Below are 19536 nucleotides of genomic sequence, written 5' to 3' on the forward strand. Positions count from 1 at the left end.
GTTGAGAAGGAGGAATTATCAAAATGCTCAGCTTTCAAACAGGTCATGAGTTAGCTTTAGGAACTTGCGAGTCATTCGAACGCTAATAAACTCCTTTTCCCTGGTTTGTTTGATCCTCTGTTTTCTCCAGCGTAGGAGACAACTCCTTCGTCGGGGGTGGGAGCGAGGTCTTATATCTATCTATCTTTCTATCTGTCTATCTATTTGTTTGTTTATTTATAAAAGAGTAATAATTATTTGTAGAGTATTGGGTTATGAGACATTGTTGCGTTGTACATCCATCCGACAGTGCTCATAAGAATTGAGAATAAATTTGATGGGAAATAGTGTATTGTGTGCGAAACATATAATTGTGACCTTTGCTGATTCGTTGCTATCTTATTCACTCAAAAACTCCGTCTCGATAACCGCAATAATCTTTCCATTATGTAGTACTTGAAACAGTATCCACTTGTGGCTCTACCCCAAAAGTACTTCTGTTTGATTCCAAGAGATTCCATAAAAATAAAACCATAAAAATAAGATAGTTTTAGTTTTCATCCACACTTCTTTTCTCGTGGATTGTAGCTCCAATGTTAACCAGAGAGTTGTTTAGAGTGAGGTTGCTAGCCCCATGACCTATTCAACCCAAAATGTAACTCATCAAAGTCAACTAACTTTTGTGACCTAAGTCACTGTTGATGTCAACAAAAACTGAATGGGTTTTCAGGAAAAGGCCCAGTTCGAGTGATTAAATAATTGATTTTTTCATTTAAAAAATCATGATCTTTTAATTTTTTTTTTTTTTATTTGAAAGCAAACAAATTGAAAAATATGGTTTGGAGGTTAATAAAAACTTAAACATAACTGTGCTGCATCTATTTATTTTGATATAAAAAAATTGCAAGTACATGCTTTAGGTCAGAAATGGAAACCTAAATGATAAATCAAGAGTAATTCTGTCATAAAATACATTTTGAGGGAAAAAAGATTGAAAAAACATCTAACAAATAAGAAAAATAAAAAAATGAAATAAATTTTTAAAAATAAAAAAAAAAAAAAAAAAAATAAAAAAAAAAAAATTCAAGTAAATCACCTGATATGAATATTTATTTTATTTAAAAACAATCACCAACCCTGCTGTGTGTAGGTATATAGTTCAAAAGTATATCAGCTATCACCTTGTCAGTTCATGTACTTGAATTACATTTGCAAGATAAATTATGCAGAAAATACCCGGCTTTTAATCATTTTGGAAAGGCGTAAGGTCACATAGATGTCAGCTGGTCATCAAAAACAATGGAATAGAAAATAGGAACAACTATGTTTGAGTGAGTGTAATTGCTATCCTTTAATTAATGCGCCGTAATCCTTCGTCCAAACATCAACTTTTTCACCCTCGCCTTGTTTGCTGTGGTTTCAATTCAATATTCATTTCCATCATCTCTTCATTAGTATCATTCCTCTCTCTCTCTCTCTCTCTCTCTCTCTCTCTCTCTCTCTCTCTCTCTCTCTCTCTCTCTCTCTCTCTCTCTCTCTCTCTGCCAGTTTACTGACATTAATCCATGATCTTTCTATAGTCTCACAACCGATGGGTAGCGTTCAATACCCAAACTGGGCGAAAAGGAGCAGTTTGGCATTGGCAAGTCTCCCAGAATACCCAATAGGCCTCCGTTGACTTTAGCGGTCAGTTAGTTACCCAGTTGTTGGGCAGTAGTTGTGAGTCGAAACTCCAGGTTTGTGGAGAGAGAGAGAGAGAGAGAGAGAGAGAGAGAGAGAGAGAGAGAGAGAGAGAGAATAGAAGTGACCAGTGATCCGTCAAAATACATGTCATGTTATCACGGGAAAACCTCAGCGAGGTAGACTTCTGAACAATTCAAAGGATACGATGTGAAAAATTTCATATTGTAGCCTTCGTCAGGGATTATGATGTGTTTATTTCTGTATCGCTTGGAAGTTAAGAGGAGAACTACAAATGACTTGCAATTTAAATGCAATAAAGACAGCCGCTACGTGCTAATAAAGTTTCTTTAAACTTTCTTCATTTATACACTTTCATATGCTTACTTGGTTCCTGATCGTATGAGAGTATTTATTTATTTCTCATTGTTAGTCAATGATTAATCATTCGTGTACATGTTTCATGAACATATTCAGGGTTTTACGTTTTATTTGTTGATATATTCACTTAATTGTGCTTTATTATCTTCACTGAAGCACTGCTACTTGCTTTAGCCAACTCATCTATGTGAAGTGCCCGTTCGCTCTAAATGACCTGAAATGGAATTTGATATGAACTGCATCAAGCCCATCACTCACGAAGTCCAAAATAGAATGATATAATTCCCCAAACATAAATCATCCTTCGTTAGGCACTCAAACATGCTCCTCTTCTGTCTTTGCCCTCTCTCCCCAAGACCAACAGGAATATTATATGTGCTCCCTCTGCTAAGACCAAATGAAAACTCGGGTCATGAGTAAGGAAAGAGAACCGTCTCTTGAAATGTGGAAATGGTAAGATAACTATGACAGCTTGAAGTACGAAGAGCTTTCCTCAGTAGAAGAAGGACTGCTGATTTTCATAGGGTAAATGTGGAAGGCGGTTTCCTGGCGGGTGTCACGAGGTGTCCTGGTGGGGGAGAGGAGGCTCTCCTCCAGCTCAGCAGGACAGATCTGAGTCGTTAGGAAACAGTCAGTAGAGTGATTCTGTGGAAGGGTTAAAGCCACGTGTTTAGTTTGATACTTTAGATTAATCCGGCTTTTGCCAGCATTAGCCCTTGCCCAACGTGTGGTAAGGTGTTGAAGGGAGAAGAGACTTGATGTGGACCTCTGGATAGTCTGTGAATGGCAGAAGGAAGAAACCCTGATGATAAGAGTTATATTGAAGTGTTGAGAAAGGAATTCATTTCCATCGAGCAGAACAGAAGAATTGCATGAGAGACGAAACAGAGCAAAAGGCAGACAATCTCTTGAAGTCAGTGAATTTGCCTGCCGCGGAATTCCTCCGACTCGAGCCCTGTCGTGTCCTCGCAAAGTCAACTTTAGCTGACAGTTGTTGAGTATTTGTTGCAGAACAACTCATTTCAACTTAAAAGACTGAGTTTTCTTTCTCAATAGCCTTGTACATGTCTCGAGCATATGTTTGCGTTGTTCATGCGTGACGCACCATAAAACTATACCAGCACAGACCGAATGAACTTGAAAGTGAGCACATGTTCGGAAAGCCAGTGAACATTTGATGACTGTGCTACAGGTGTGTGTGTGTCTGTGTTTGTGTGTAGGGGGTAGGGGTATGCAGAAAGAGAGGATGTGTAGTATTGACAAAGCTGATGATGATCGCCGTAGCAACGAGCAGTAGCTGCACCAGCGCCACTGATGGGCCTTCGGGCGGGAGATTAGGTGTGTGTGTGTGTGTGTATGTGCGTGTGTATGAGTTTGTGTGTACGTGTGCCGTATGAGTGTGTGCGTGCGTGCGTTTGTATGTTTCCTGGGTGGAGGCGGGTTGCTTTGGCCTGCCTTTTTCATCGAAAACAATTATTCTCAATTTCATCAGTTTGACGAACGCCGCTGTCGCCCTTATTTGGGGCTTTTCTGCTCGTCATTGTCACGATTCCAGGCAAAGGGACGTAGCTATGCGTGCATGTGTGTATGTGTTTGTGTGCGTACATGTGCATGATCTCGCATGTACGTGCTAAAAAGACCTATCTTTCGCAATATTCGAATCCTGACGGTCAGTTACCTTTGAATATGCAATATGCGGGTTAATTCGATGCATGGCAGAGCTTTGCTATTTCCCATGGTCCTCGCTGCTTTGGGGCGGGGGGCGGGGGGGAAGCGCATGTTTGTCAAATTTGCCATGCGTTGATACTTTTCGGGAAAAAAGAAAAATTTTATAGGCAATTATTCAGATCAGTATCTAATATGCTGTTGAGTTCCTGTTGATTCTTATAAATGAATTCTTTCATACTTCCTTTCCAATGTAGTTGGATAAATTACAAATCGAATAATAATATGAGGTCGAGTTAACTAAACATGTTTCATAGAGAAGATTTTCGCATCTGGCGGAGTTTTCCATTCCTTTTCTTTGATATCGTATCCATGTTTTCCTGTTAGTGTCAGGCAGATCACTTAGCGTGTGAAGGCGGACCTCTAAATATAAAAAATCAGCACAAAATTCAAAAGCACCTTTATTTCTTTCTTGCGAGCAGTTTCGGAGACTTCCATTTTTAAAATGTTGCTGCTAGCATTTGTCCCTTAAGTGTATATTATTATTACTAAGATAATTTTGTTGTATACACATATTAAATGTACCTTCAATAATGTTGAATAAGTTGCCTAATGGAGGAGAAGTGCAAGTCTCCGAAATTAGTCATTAGCCATTCCATCTTATTTCGTCTCGATATCCTATGAACGCTTCCGATTTATTTATTTATTTTGGATGAGAAAATCGAGCAACCATATCTTATATGAATCATTCAGGTAAACTCTGATGAGATAGCGGAAGTACGCCGCGCAAAATCTGATCTACGGGTTTTGAGAAAGGGCCGACAGTTCGCTAATGACCCTTACATCAAATGTTGGCAGCGTTAGGGGTCCAGATCGAAAGAGTTATGCACACCGCGTGGTTTCTTGTTTGAAACTTCGATTTATTAGTATTATTATTGTTAAGAAGTTGAAGCCTATGCATATGGAACAAGCCCACAGGATCCATGGACTTGGAATTCAAGCTTCCAGAGAAGTAAGAGGAAGTAAAGGGAAATACGTAAAGAAGAGATCCTACTTATTAAAAAAGAAAAAATAAATAGAAGAATCAATGAATAGATAGAAATGTATTAAAATGCAAGGTGAATAGTATCATGTTGGTAATGCATTACAGTTTCGCTTGAACTTCTCAAGTTGCAATCACACGACGTCCTCTGGAATGTTAGTTTTATTGTCTTTCGGAATTACATCTTATAACTAGAATCTTTATAGACAATTCAGTTAGCTTTTCTCTCTTTCATATACACACACACACACACACACACATCGGGATCGAACCCAGGTCTTCCAATTGAAAAGGCAAAGACGCTGCCAACTGAGCTTACAAGTCAATATTTGGCAGCGTCCTTGCCTTTCAATTGAAATACCTGGGTTCGATCCCGATGTGAGTCAGAAATTTATTTTTGCTCTACACGTGATTGTGTTGATTATTTTTATGCTTAATATACATATGTATATATATATATATATATATATATATATATATATATATATATTATATATATATATATATATATATATATATATAATATATATATATATATATATATATATAATTACAAGATTTGCTCGTGGATGGAAATAGGACAGGTGATTTTGCTCCTGGTTTCCATTCTCGGAAGGTCACATTAAGAGATCTTTTGTTACGCCATGAATGCCGTCAGTGTCCGATGACGTTGTTACGGAGGAGGAGGAGGACCCATCTGGTCTCTTATCCTTGTCTGTAACCTTCTCCTTCTTCTTCTTCTTCTTCTTCTTCTTCTTTTCTTAAGGCTGGCAATCATGATGCCTCGAAATTCGTCAGACATTGTCGTGGACAATTAATGACCCGAATAAGGCGACATTTTTGCTCGGCTTGCGAAGCTGTGTTTCTTTGTAATCTAATGACATTTTGAAGGATCTCTCTCTCTCTCTCTCTCTCTCTCTCTCTCTCTCTCTCTCTCTCTCTCTCTCTTTTCTTCTTCTTCCACACAAACATAAAAACACACACACACACACTGTTGAAATAACGGGTTAGTGGGGACGAGCAAGGAAAAATAACCTTAGGTAATAAAGAAACATGATTTATTTTTAGTCTTTATATGAGAACGCATTGTTACACTATAAATCATCAAGCAAGGGACACACAAATACATATTTATGTCTCGAGGTTGGTAGCAATTTTAACCACTATATCACGTCAGACCCGTGATGATTAACCTTTTCATTGTGATTTGGACAACTGTATTAACATGCAAATTAAATTGACTGTTTACCGGGACCATTTAATCTTTTCCTAATGTTTTATCATTGGCTCCACAATTTTAGGAATATTGCTGGTCTTTTTACCTATTTTTTAAGAATCAAATTACTCTATATCTATATATTATATATATAGATATATATATATATATATATTATAATATTATATATACACACGTATATATATTTATATATTATATAATATACTATTTTATTTATATTATATACATAGAATAATATTAATAATTAATATATATTAATATTACCCCTTTTTTGTCTCGATTTAGTTTTTCTTTGAAACAAATATGACAGAAAATGATAACCAAGAATTACTGTCTTCAGTGTTTTGGGGAATTATCCAGTCACTTATTTTATGTTTTATTTATAGCAGTGATGTATTGTTAGTTAGACTCCTACTAACCGAAGGTAGAAGTAGTAGAAGTGTTATCAAAATCAGTTTTTCTCATACTATCTTATAGTAAAAAAAATTTTTTTTTGAGAGCTACATGAGCAAGTGTTATAGCGTCTCATAAATATTTCACTGTGTTCCACTTTGGTAATTGTTGGAGGCAATTACGAGCACGTGCTCCAAATGTTCCTTGTTAACGACGACCCACTTCTGCTTCAGCCTACCAACATTCACAATAATAGCTACTTCCACGAATCTCCATTCTTTTTCTTCTTTTGATGAAAATAACATTGAGGTTCTAGTTACCCTATTTGTAAATCTATTTGCTTATCGTTTATATAAAATATGAATTATTTTTGAGTCATTATCATATGATGGAATAAACGGTTAAATTTGCATTGTTTTTAAAAAATAAAGTTTTCTGCTTGGTTCATAAGGAGGCCGTATGCTACTGTATTATGATTATTCTATATATCTTTTTTGAAGTCATAACTTGTATTTCATTTTCCCAGTTTTCACTTCCCTTTTAAAACTTGTAATATTAAATAGCCATTTGGGATTCTGTTTCTAAAGGTCGATGAGAATCTTACTTCGGTCTTTTAGCTTTTTTCCCAGATTTATTTCCAGTTATTTCCAGTTCCCTTTTGAATCTTATAACATCAATTCCTGACACAGCGCTGATCAGCATCCATATAGTAACGAGTTGCAAATTAAACAAATTAAACTTAGCGCTGTTGCTACGTTTCACTTGTGAATTTTTAATAAATAGCGCTGTTTTTATGTACCTTTCTTTTATAAACTTTCAACAAATGACTTGTATGCTCCTCATTGAGCCATTTCTGTAAGTGAAAGCTAAGTGAAAGCCTTTAAAAAGAGAGGAGTAACAGAATCCGTCCATTTCTGTAAGTGAAAGCTAAGTGAAAGCCTTTAAAAAGAGAGGAGTAACAGAATCCGTCCATTTCTGTAAGTGAAAGCTAAGTAAAAGCCTTTAAAAAGAGAGGAGTAACAGAATCCGTCCATTTCTGTAAGCTGTTATTGCCAATGATGTTCTTCTGTAAGTCGTTTTTGCCACCACTCATGGTCATCGAAACCATGTCTTGCAAAAGATCGAGATGAAAGGATCCTTACTCCTCTGCTGCAAGGTACCTATTATTAACGCTCATGCTCCTCCTTAAGCCATTTCTTATATCAAAACTCTGCAATTCAACAGATCAAAGTTAAGTGACACTGTATGCAATTTCCAGGTCTGGAAAGAGTACTCGAGGAACTGATGGGGGAGTCCGCTTGGTTGAAAGTAAGGTCCGACCTGTACCCCGAGAGCGCCAGTGAAGAAACGCCATCTGTCGCGGAAGCAGAAGAGCCTCAGGATTGGGACCCCGTAGCACCCTGCTTTGTCTGCCAAGGCAAATCTCAAGGAACGCTGCAGGTGGTGAGTTCATTTCTCCTCAGTTGTTGAAGTATTCGCAGCCGATAATCAGGGTAGCAGTTTCAACTTTGTTGAAAGGTATATCTTGATTAAGATAATAAATTTCTTCATCTAATTAATTCTTGTAGATTCATTGATGTATGAATGATATTTGCTACCTGCAGCAAATGAAATTAGCTTCTACGTGATCTTTTCTGTCAATGACAAACGACCTTTGTTTCAACCATGACCTCTACCCCGAACAGCAAACTGAAACAGCCCCCCCGTCAGAAGGAACAGTATCTGAAGGCGGGACGACGACCCCTCATCCCCAGGGAGGCGCCTTAGACTCCCCAGCCCCTCCAGAGGACCTGACAGTCCAGAACAGCCGCCACCACAAACATGACCAAGAAGATTCCGGCTGCACCGAAGTGACCCTCGACTTGTCCATATCAAGGTCACCTTCGACGCCGTCTTCACAGTCGCCTTTCCTCGGGGGATTGCCCAAGACTTACCTCGGGGGCTTAGTAGGATCTTCCGGTGGGGCACTTGGAGGGCATTTAGGCCGCACTGTCGGTGCCATGGGAGGCCTGGGTCCTGAAGCCACACCGAGACTTCCCTTAGATCTCTACACCGCCAATCTTCCGCCACATCTCCTGCAGTGGATCCTTCAGTCGCATCTCCACCAGTTAGCCAGGGTTCATCAAGTAAGTCGTGGAGTTTTTCATTCAGAGCTCAGTATTTAAGATCCGTTCGTCAGTCACGGTTTGTGAAGGGATTCTCTGTGGATTTTCGTAGTGAATATAAATATAATAAATTGTATATATATATATATATATATATATATATATATATATATATATATATATATATATATATATATATATATATATATATCTGCAACTGATCTATCCCTTGGAAAACGGAGTCTTGATAGAAAGAGTAAAACCAGCACTTGTACATAAAACATCCTTTATTTTCTTATGACTACCGGTTTCGGAGTAACTCTCTCCATCATCAGGTCTATACAAAAAACACAGAAAGAAAAAAAAATTAAAAATCACTAAATTACGATCGATCATTAGAATGAAGAAATGTTACACAAAGGTTACATTGTGTATATAATAAAAAAAAGAGTAATGTACAAGCATAAAAAAGGGAAAGGAAGCAATATTAGAAAAAAAATAAAAAAATAAATACCTGTATCATGAAGGCATACAAACATACACACTAAAAATTTAAAAACACAGCATCTCCGTGGACCTCTCGTTGTTACTGAGGGAAGGTTTCAACTTTAAAGTGTAGAGACTTTCTACTAATGCCAGCTCCATGGGGGCCACTCGACTAGTTTGGCCAATGCCTTTTTATCTCATCACGAAGTTGCTTGGTTAGATAATTGTCCCAGTTCTTTTAAACCACTGTTCTACCGACGTTGTGTAGATGATACATTTTTAATTTTTAGATCTGAAGAACATGTACCCGTGTTTCTTGATTATTTTAACTCAAAACACCAAAATATTGAATTTACTTCAGAAGTAGAGAACAATAATACTTTAGCTTTCCTTGAGGTGCTCGTAAGTAAACACAGCGATAACACTTTTTCAACATCAGTTTACAGGAAACCAACATTTACAGGACTCACAACTAAATTCTCTTCATTCATCCCTATAGTTGATAAACGCAATTTAGTCTGTACACTTGTGACCAGTGCCTTTAACATTTGTTCAAATTATTTTAGTCTTCATTCAGAATTTCAGTTTATAAAAGAAATGCTTCAAAAAAACTGTTTTAATAATGCTTTCATAGATACATATGTTGGTAAACAGCTAGAAAAGTTATTGTTCCCGAAAGTTTCCATTTTAAAAGCCAATAAAGCAGTACTGTATTTTACTATGTTTTTCTATGGTAATAAGAGTTTTTCTGTTAAAAATAAACTACTAAAACTTTTAAGAGAATTTTATCCTCAAGTTAATGTTAGGGTAGTGTTCAAGCCTAAGTATACTATTGGTGGTTTGTTTAAGTACAAAGAACTACAGTCTCATGTTGTATATAAATACGAGTGCAATTGCTGTAATGCAATTTACGTGGGGAAAACAAAGCGCCAAGCACGTGTACGATGGTTTGAACACTTGGGAAGATCAGTTAGGACAAACAGGCTTTTAGCAAAACCACCATTCAGTGCCATACGGGATCACGCAGAAAATAGTGATCACCCTCTAAGGTTAGATTGATTTTCCATTCTCTCTAGTCGAGTGGCCCCCATGGAGCTGGCATTAGTAGAAAGTCTCTACACTTTAAAGTTGAAACCTTCCCTCAGTAACAACGAGAGGTCCACGGAGATGCTGTGTTTTTAAATTTTTAGTGTGTATGTTTGTATGCCTTCATGATGCAGGTATTTATTTTTTATTTTTTTTTAATATTGCTTCCTTTCCCTTTTTATGCTTGTACATTACTCTTTTTTTTTATTATATATACAATGTAACCTTTGTGTAACATTTCTTCATTATAATGGTCGATCGTAATTTAGTGATTTTTCTTTTTTTTTTCTTTCTGTGTTTTTGTATAGACCTGATGATGGAGACAGTTACTCCGAAACCGGTAGTCATAAGAAAATAAAGGATGTTTTATGTACAAGTGCTGGTTTAACTTTTCTATATATATATATATATATAATATATATTATATATATATATATATATATATATATATATGTGTGTGTGTGTGTGTGTGTGTGTGTGTGTGTGTACGTGTGTTGTGTGTATGTGTGCGCATTTATATATTCATTTTTTTGTGGTCTCAAATTTCCCTCCTGCTCAGGTCCATGCCCCTTCTTTGCCATTCACGCAGCGTTCATTATTATTCTTTGTTGTCATTAAACCATTGGCGCAAATGGACGGTAGCACTAGTTTCTCACCGCATAGATCTGATTTTCAGTCGCCGGTTACTTGTGATTTTCAGTTGAAATAATCGTTTTGCCTCTGTTGGGGCCAAAGGAGTTGGAAAACTGGTCATTCGTGGGTGAAAACTTTAAGAAGGGAAACTAGAGACGAGTGGATGTTGTGGAAGATAACAACGCACAGAGAAGACAGGAGAAGCGGAATTTCACAGAAGCTCTCGAGGCGATAATGATGATGATGATGATCTATGTCTTAATTCATTTACTGACTGATTGCTTGAAGTATTTATGCATTTGTTTTCTATTTATTTATTTGTTTTCTCATTTATGCAGAAATTTATTTTTTCACTTACGAGGTTTAGGGTAGGAAATTACGAGTTTGTTTATACATAATTAATGACTGAGTTTTTATATATTTTTCTGTTTATTAAATTCCAAATGTATTATTTGTTAATCGATTTGTCTGTTTATATTTTCTATAATTATATGTTACTCGCAAACACATGCATATACATAATCGAGTGTGTATATATATATATATATATATATATATATATATATATATATATATATATATACATGTATGTATGTATGTATAACTGAATCACGAAAGTTTGGAACATGATATATCCATAAATAAAGGTATAAGCCACGAAGGAAAGATAAACAACGGAGTTTCTACAAGATCTTTCGACTCAACGTCCTTTACTTAGCAGACAAACTGACTTACATGAGAAATTGAGGATACAGGAAAGGTCGTATAAGTGACAGATAGGGATTATAAGGAGATTAGTACCTAGAATCCAACACACTTGGAGAATGAGTAACCTTTCCAAACAAGCACAAACATGGGTACAATTTAAGAACAAAAAGATTAAGTCCAACTGCTCAGACACAGGGACAAGACAATAAAAGGATTGTACAGGGCGACAGCTGACCCCATTCAGATCTTTGGTAAACAAAAACTTATTCACAAAACATATTAAACATACATATACAAAGAAAATATATCTAAGGCAATTAATTTGTATTTAAGTGCGTAATTATATCTTTGACGTCATTCTTAAACATGTTACAAATACAAGGGTCTAAATGAAACAGGCCACGACTAATATTAAAATTACAATGGGAAGTAAGTTGTATTACGGCAGATTCTAAAAGATTTTGTAATAAGACATCTTTTGATCTTGCAATTACTGAACTACCAAAACAATTTATCCGGTGGTTGTTTTCACTTAAATGAATGAATATTGCATTAGATGTTTGCCCAGTTTTGACAGAATATTTATGCTGTTTTAATCTTACTTCTAAGCCCTTGCTCGACTGTCCGATATAAAAGGAAGGGCAGTCCATACATGGAATTTTATATATTATGTTGTTGCTTTCCCTGGGGCCATTTTTTATTAACATTCCTTTTAGTGTGTTAATATTGGAAAAAAAAGGTTGACCTTAAAGGATTTTAACAATAATTTAATGGTTTCAAATCCGTTAAAATAAGGCAAACTGAGAATGTTCTTAGAATTTTCTTATGTATTCAATTTCTTGATCCAAATATTGGGGACTGACAATATGCAATGCTTGTAGAAACATAGAAGAAAAAATTAATATTTTGATGTCAAGATGGTGGCCTGAATAGAAATGAACATAAGTTAAGTTGTTGGTTGGTTTCCCATAAATACTGAATTTACATTGAAATGGTTCTCTATGTATCAAAACATAGAGAACTCCAGAGAGAGAGAGAGAGAGAGAGAGAGAGAGAGAGAGAGAGAGAGAGAGAGAGAGGTAAATCTAAAGAATCACCGATATTTGACCTCCACTGTGACTTCGCCACTGTTGACGAATGCCCCAAATTGCAGGCTCAGCACGATGGCCCGGAGATCGTCGCCGACGACAAGGACCAACAGCCTCTAGACCTCAGTGCCAAGTCGCAGATGTTGCAGGTGAAGCCAGAGTTCAAGACCTCCATCTCGTGTTCGTCCCCGAGTGCCCTCAGCAGTTCCAACAGCCACCTCTTCCCTTACGAGAGGATCAAAGCTGGCTGCCGCTGCGGCTGCCGCAGCGGCAGCAGCAGCTGCGTCGACCAACCCGACTGACGTCAAGATGCCGTCGAACAGGTAATTACTGTCAGGCAGTCAGCCATTTTTTCACGTCCAGAAAGTCATCAGTCTTCAGGTACGGTAATTGTTTTGTCGTCATCCAACCACCACGAAGCTCCATCGAGAATTTCTAGCATGATGTGAGCAAAAGTCGTGCCTTCCAGTAACCCTCTCTAGTACCTCGTCCACCTTTATTCACCAACACCATGGCCTTTACTGCCCTCTGCCTCCAGTCTTTACCCATGGGCAATTTCTTCCCAATCATTTTTTTGCATTGATATAGTAGATCACACGGGCATGTTTTTAGATAACCATTCTTGTCATGCCATCCATCAGGTTGTTATTCGTTTTCTTTTTGCTTTATTCGGGCGTTGGCTATAACAGAACCTGTCCCACTGGTCTGTGTAATCAAAGACGAACAAAACTTGGATTTCTGCGTCCCACAGTACCTCGGTGCCGTTCATGCTAGACTCCTGAGGCCTGCGGCAAGATATTTGTACCTTTTTTTTTATTACCGTAGTGATAAAGATGGAAAAATGCCTGTTACTGGAAACTGATAAACTTGTATTTTCCCCCTTATCCACAGTTAATTATAGTCATATTTCTTATTTTCTCTGATATATTACTATTTCTGTATATTTGTCTGCTCCTTCATATATCGTCATTGTTTATCTATAATTCTTATCTCTTTCATCTCATATAGGTTTATTCTATTTCATGGATGTTTCCTTAAAAAAGAATTTACATTTCTTAAAAGTCTATAAACTTTTGAATAAAAATAACAATCATTATTAACTTGAAGAAAGCACAATAACATGTCTAGAATTCTTTGTACCAGGACCAGTTTGCACTTTTTACTGTGAAAAGCGTGAAAGCACCTTAGTAATTTTCAATGCACAGTCGTCAAACCAATGATAATGGAGGGTAATTCAAGATAATCTGTTGTAGAAACAGTATATTATTGCCATGGTTTAGCCAGTAGCCCTTATTGATGAGTGGCCTGTCTTTTTCATGACAGAGGCAGGAGGCGGGGTGACATGAGCAAAAGATCTTACACTGAGGAGGAGCTTCAGGCTGCGTTAAGAGACATACAAAGTGGAAAGCTTGGCACCAGAAGAGCAGCTGTTATATACGGAATTCCCAGATCAACACTGAGGAACAAAGTAAGCATTCTGTTTCAACAAAGTGCTGCAAAGTTTCTCTTGAGAAGATCTGGTTCATATGCGATGGAGGAATTGTTTTTCTGCTTCTGTGTTGTTGGTATATTAATACTTTTTCCAAGTGTGTTTTTAATGGCTTTATAAATATTACAGGTAAAATCAGATGTCACTGATCACTTTTACTATTTTGCAGGTCTACAAATTGGCAATGGAACGTGAGCGGAACAAGAAACTCGCAGAGCAATCAGTGCCCCCCGTCCTTCAAGATACAAAACAGTTCCCACCTTACCAAAATGGCGTCATAGGTGCAGGTACAGGACCGTTAAATAACGATAATACTGGTGAAGATCCAGATGCCTCCCCAGAGTCCTTCCGGGCTCTGCTCAAAAGCAAGATGGCAGAGAAACTGAAGGAGCTTGACCGGAGGGGCATCTGTGGTGAAGACAATGAAAAAGTCGCCGAGTCCGCCCTAAAGTACCTGATGGAGAACATTCCAAAACTTGCCCTAAACAAAGACAACAAAGAGATATCAACTGAAATATTAAGTAGCATTTCTTTTTATCCTCAACTAAGTGACTTTATCAAGAGAGTCGTTGAAGAACGGTACAACGAAGAACTACAAAGAAGTAAGTCCAGATTAAATGGATCTGTCGATATCCATGCTGTCAATGGCTTTAATGATGAAAACTGTGACCTTACTGTCCCGTCCTACTCTCCTTCTTGTAATGGCCAACAACCAAAGGGCGACTCTGAGTCTTTAACAAGGGATTCCAACAATTCTAGTCAGCCACTGATCTCCTCACTGCAGAATTCAAATCTAAAAGAAATGATTGCTCAGATGATTGGTCAGAAACTAGGGTGTGAGGTTCCTCTTGGCAAGGAGGAAAAACTAGGAAGCAGTTCAAGTGAAAAGAATCAGCAACTCTCATTGCCCTTTTCAGTCCCGAGAGAATCGCTAACGAAATTCTGTAGTGAGAAAAGAGATCATGTGCAAAGCAGCAAGAAAAATTCCTCAGCATCTCCTACAGCAGCAGGTGGGAAAGGTTCTAGGCCAAAGAGAGGTAAATATCGAAATTATGACCGTGACAATCTTCTGAAAGCTGTTCAGGCTGTGCAGAGTGGAGAAATGAGTGTGCATCGAGCAGGAAGCTTTTACGGGGTACCACATTCTACTCTTGAATATAAAGTGAAAGAGAGACATCTCACCCGAGGAAAAAATAAGAAGGAACACGGCCCATCCAGCTGTTCTCCCGCTGCTAAAATTAAGAAAGAAATTATTCGGAAATCAGCTGACACTACCACATCGACAATTGACCTAACAGGAGATGATCCTCCGAAGAGTGATGACAACGGTGATGCGAGTCCTGTTATTAAAAAAGCAAGAGTAGATTCAGGAGCAGGGTCACCGTATCCCAGTTATCCTTCCCTCTCCACCACGCCACTGTCTTCGTCATCATCACTAACCCAGACTCCAGTAACGTCTGCTCCAATTATACCGAGTCCATTTTCATTGTGGAACGGAGCTCCCATGGTGCCATCCTTTCTTACACGCTACCAGCAAGATCCATTTTATGCGTCTCAGATGATCAGAAGGTTTCAGGAAGCTGCCGCTGCCAAAAGTCAGAGTGAGTCTGGTACCCTGACTCCTCCAGTTAGTGAACAGTCCACTTCTCCAGCTTCAGGTCACGCAGCCCAAGAGCCTTCGCCTTCCCCTCCTTATCAAGGAAGTGTGCTGGATGCCTTGCTGCGAGGGAAAGCATCGTCTGTCAATAGTAAACTTGCATCCAGTTGCAGTAGTAACAGCAACAATACCCTACCAAATAGTGACACATGGCAAGTATCTTCGAGCCTATTAAGCCTCAGTAAGGGTGTCATGACAGAACACCAAAAACAGCAGTTAGGCAAAGAGGAAAACAGTTCTACGCCACCGTTAATCCCGCCACAGGGTATAGTGCCCTTCAATACCCTGTATTCCCTTCCTGTCTTTGCTGCACGCAACAGTTTAGTTGCAGCCCTTCAACAGCGGCCCTCACCAAGAGACTCTTCCAGCCCAGAAGTTGATATTCTTCCGCTGCCATTAGTGAAAGAGTCATGCCATCCTACCCCTGTTGCTGCTGATCAACCTTGATTTGTACATGAACAAGGTCAATGTATGATACTCATCAGCACTTACAGTAGGTCTGTATTCGTTGTTTGGTCAGTTTTGCTTTAAATGTACCGTACCTTATGAATGAGGGTTAATGTCACCAGTGAATTATATTGCTAAGCAGTTCATCATTTAGAAGACTTCAGATAGGATTATGTTTATATTTGTTATAAGCCTTCATTTCCCAAATAATTATTGTCCTTGGGACAAATATTCATTATTCACAGTGAATAGTATTATCATATTTATTAGTTTATTTTATTTGTTTAGCAAACAGGAACCCAGTAACGCTTTACAATGCTACTGGTCAAATTTCCCTAAGTTGAGTATCATCATCTTTCTGTGATGTTCAGAACTAAAAAGACAATCCTTATGCTTATGAATCATTCCAATAATTTAAGGAAAAAATGATAGGATTTTATGTAGAAAACCTTTTTTATGAAAACAGAGCGTCATGAGCACTGTTGTTCCTAAGTCAGTGAAATAACGTTTAGCTCTTTCCGATATTTTGCATCCTGAAACTGACAGTTGTGTCATGAGTATCCTTTATACCAGTGAGAGACTGGCGATTTCCTTGTGGAGCTCTGAAGGGAGTTCGCATTCGCATTGGGTCGTTCCCATTGGTAGCTAGGCGTGAATTCTTCTTCGCCATAAGACGATACATTAGGCCTCGAAGGAGTCTTTTACATGAGATGAAGTCCAGAGAGTGTTACGGATTTTTAAACCTATAGTGATGCTGTTACTAGGTGTCATGATAAAGTCTTGGCAATAACAAAGGTATAAATGGCACTCATTTGGTCTCTTGTCGAAATCTAGTGGGTTAGTAAATATATGATGCTGATCATTTTTAAAAATATATATTGCATGTAGGAAAAATATCTTTTTTGTACTAAAATTTTGAATTTTTAAAAACTATTTGTATTTTACAGCATTGTTTTAATTATTACTGTAACACGTTACATATGGAGCTATAACATTTTTTAGCGTTGAAATAATAATGCACACAAACATATGTAGTATGCTACAAACATATACGGTATATGCATTTGAGTGTATACATCGCATGAGTTATGTATATGTACAATATGCAAATGCATGATTGTTTATATACATTATACATGAGTTCATATATGTATGTGTGTCCATGTGGAGACCATGAACATTAATCTCATGGATTATATAGAGACCAAAGTGAGTGCTGTATCTAAATATGTTTCAGTAATATATTGTAATATTTAGGGTTAAAAGCCATTCTACATGTTTGCAGTAACTGAAGAATCTAAGAGTGAAGCGTATCACAGCTCACAAAAACCTTTGATCACAAATATTTAATCATTTTTGGTTACTGACGTCAAGAGTGCTCAAACGGTATCAGAGAACCTCGAACTGAACGTGTGCCATGATGGTTGAGGCTTCAACTAAGACGCTTGTAAGCTGGGTTATCACCACCTGGTCTCGTTTTCCAAATAGCCTACAAACCCGTCCATGTAGAAGTATTCAATAGAATAAGACGTGTTTCTATTTTGTCAATATAGTTTCCCAAACAATGATGATAATGGTATATGGAAAAACAATAAAATCTGGATTTCTTGCTGACCAGAGGTGATGTTTCACTTGGTGATGCTCTTGACAATGAACTGTCGCCAATTTTAAACCAATTTGTGGTTGGTTGGATATAGCGTCTGTACGGAGGAGTTAACTAAGGTTCAAATCGTAAATAGAATTTTTGCAGTGTGTATTATCGTATTCAAGAGACACTCAAGTAAAGATTCTTTCCAGCATTGCGATGGCATCACCATGTGGTATATCCTTTGTAGAAAGATGTAACCATCATGTCTAAGATTCTTGCAGTCATTTGCCAAGAAGAGATAGAGATAAAATTTAATTCGAGCCATGGAGATGTATCGCTATTTTGATGGACCAAAGACTTTTATAATCACCTCCAAGAATTTTAGGCATGATCATGAACTAAAACTACCGACTAAGCTAATTCTTATTGTAGTGATTGAGGTTTTAGCGTTCATTTGCTGTTTTCCCCCCAGGATGTAAGAAGTTTGTGAGACAAATTGCATAAAAATGAGATGGGAACGCTCTGGTCATCGGCCAAAAAAAAATGATAATAAATGAATAAGAACAGTTGACTACTTAATGCGATGAAAGACTGCATAAGCATAAGCACAAGAGCTTGGAAAATGAGTTCCACCCAGAGAAACCGCTGCAGAGTCGTCCCTCTCAGTTTATGTAGTGTGTCACCTTTTTGTTTCTGCATTTGACCCCTTCCTTCTAGGACATAAAAACAACAGGCTTTCAGTGTGATCGATCCATCACAGCACGTAGCGGCTGATGGACTTTCTGTGCACCATCCAGCATTCATAGCCTGTCCGATATGGTGACCATGATGATGTTCACTTCATCTGTTAGAGCACGTACTTTAGAAGTTGTCCTGTGTAAACAAAAAATCATGCTCACGGCAATGCTCATAAACCAGTGATATATCTTAAACCTACTTGTACCTATCCATATCTAATCCAGTCTTTGGTATTATAGATTAAATGCCCTACCATGTGTTTTGGAGACTGCAATTCAGTGTGATATATGGCACCTCCTCTATTCGTAAACAAATGTTCTTTAGCTGTACTTATGGTCAGATGATTCCGTGTTTTATCAGAGAAGTTCCCCCAATTCATTGTTAGACTGTTCCAAGGATCATTAAGTCAAGGATGTTTCACTGTTGTTAACATGTCCCAACTTGCTTGTAAAGAGGTGTTGTTGTTTTGGTGCGTTGATTCTGTGACTCAAAGCGCACCATTAGAAATTCATTGCTGGTATATTGTAGAAAATATATAAATATATATTTTGCCAATCGCTTCTTCAAAGAATAACTTACTACTGAATTTTCTATGAAATTCTTCATGTGTAAGAAATTATTCACTAAGATTAGGGTAATCATGGGGCATGCTTTCTTCGCTCATTCCACCCATGTGTGGAAACATGCTGATCCTATCTCTGACTTTCTACCCTTTCCATCTAACTGCATATCTGTTCACCTCTTTTCATCGTACCACTTTCCTGTGACAATCATTCACTCTCAAAGTCTAGGCAGTCGTTTGCTTCGCTGTCTAAAAGTTAACCATCCAAACATCAACCTCTGCTCACGCGTTTCTTTCTGTACGTCAGTGTCATTTGGTCAATCGGTCATGAAGCCATTGCATCTGACGCCTTGTCTCCGTTTATGTCTGTTTGACTTTCCATTTTCTCACTTTATTCCTGCTTCGTGTTTCACAGCATGTCAATGAGTTTACCTTAAATTTTATCATTTTTTTGTTTCAATGTTGTTCAGTATTAGGAAAATTTTGTAGTAAAGTCCAAAGAGAAATTAAATCAGGCACTGAAGCTGGCTGGTGTTGATCATTCAAATAAAAATCGAATGAAGAAAAGGAAA

At 37.7% G+C, this 19536-nt stretch overlaps 1 protein-coding gene across 1 annotated transcript in view; it reads left to right on the forward strand.

Moving 5' to 3' along the window:
• LOC135195971 (mushroom body large-type Kenyon cell-specific protein 1-like) overlaps window positions 1-19224 on the forward strand; it is a 605977-nt gene extending 586753 nt beyond the window's left edge. The window contains exons 2-7 of the mRNA XM_064222476.1: window positions 7636-7820; window positions 8063-8503; window positions 12549-12784; window positions 13689-13712; window positions 13807-13951; window positions 14142-19224. Coding sequence (XP_064078546.1) covers window positions 7636-7820; window positions 8063-8503; window positions 12549-12784; window positions 13689-13712; window positions 13807-13951; window positions 14142-16076 — 2966 coding nt within the window. The 3' untranslated portion in view covers window positions 16077-19224. The remainder of the gene's footprint in view (window positions 1-7635; window positions 7821-8062; window positions 8504-12548; window positions 12785-13688; window positions 13713-13806; window positions 13952-14141) is intronic.
• Window positions 19225-19536: the final 312 nt, after the last annotated feature.

Source organism: Macrobrachium nipponense, chromosome 23 (genome assembly GCF_015104395.2).
Source record: "Macrobrachium nipponense isolate FS-2020 chromosome 23, ASM1510439v2, whole genome shotgun sequence".
NCBI classification, from domain to species: domain Eukaryota; kingdom Metazoa; phylum Arthropoda; class Malacostraca; order Decapoda; family Palaemonidae; genus Macrobrachium; species Macrobrachium nipponense.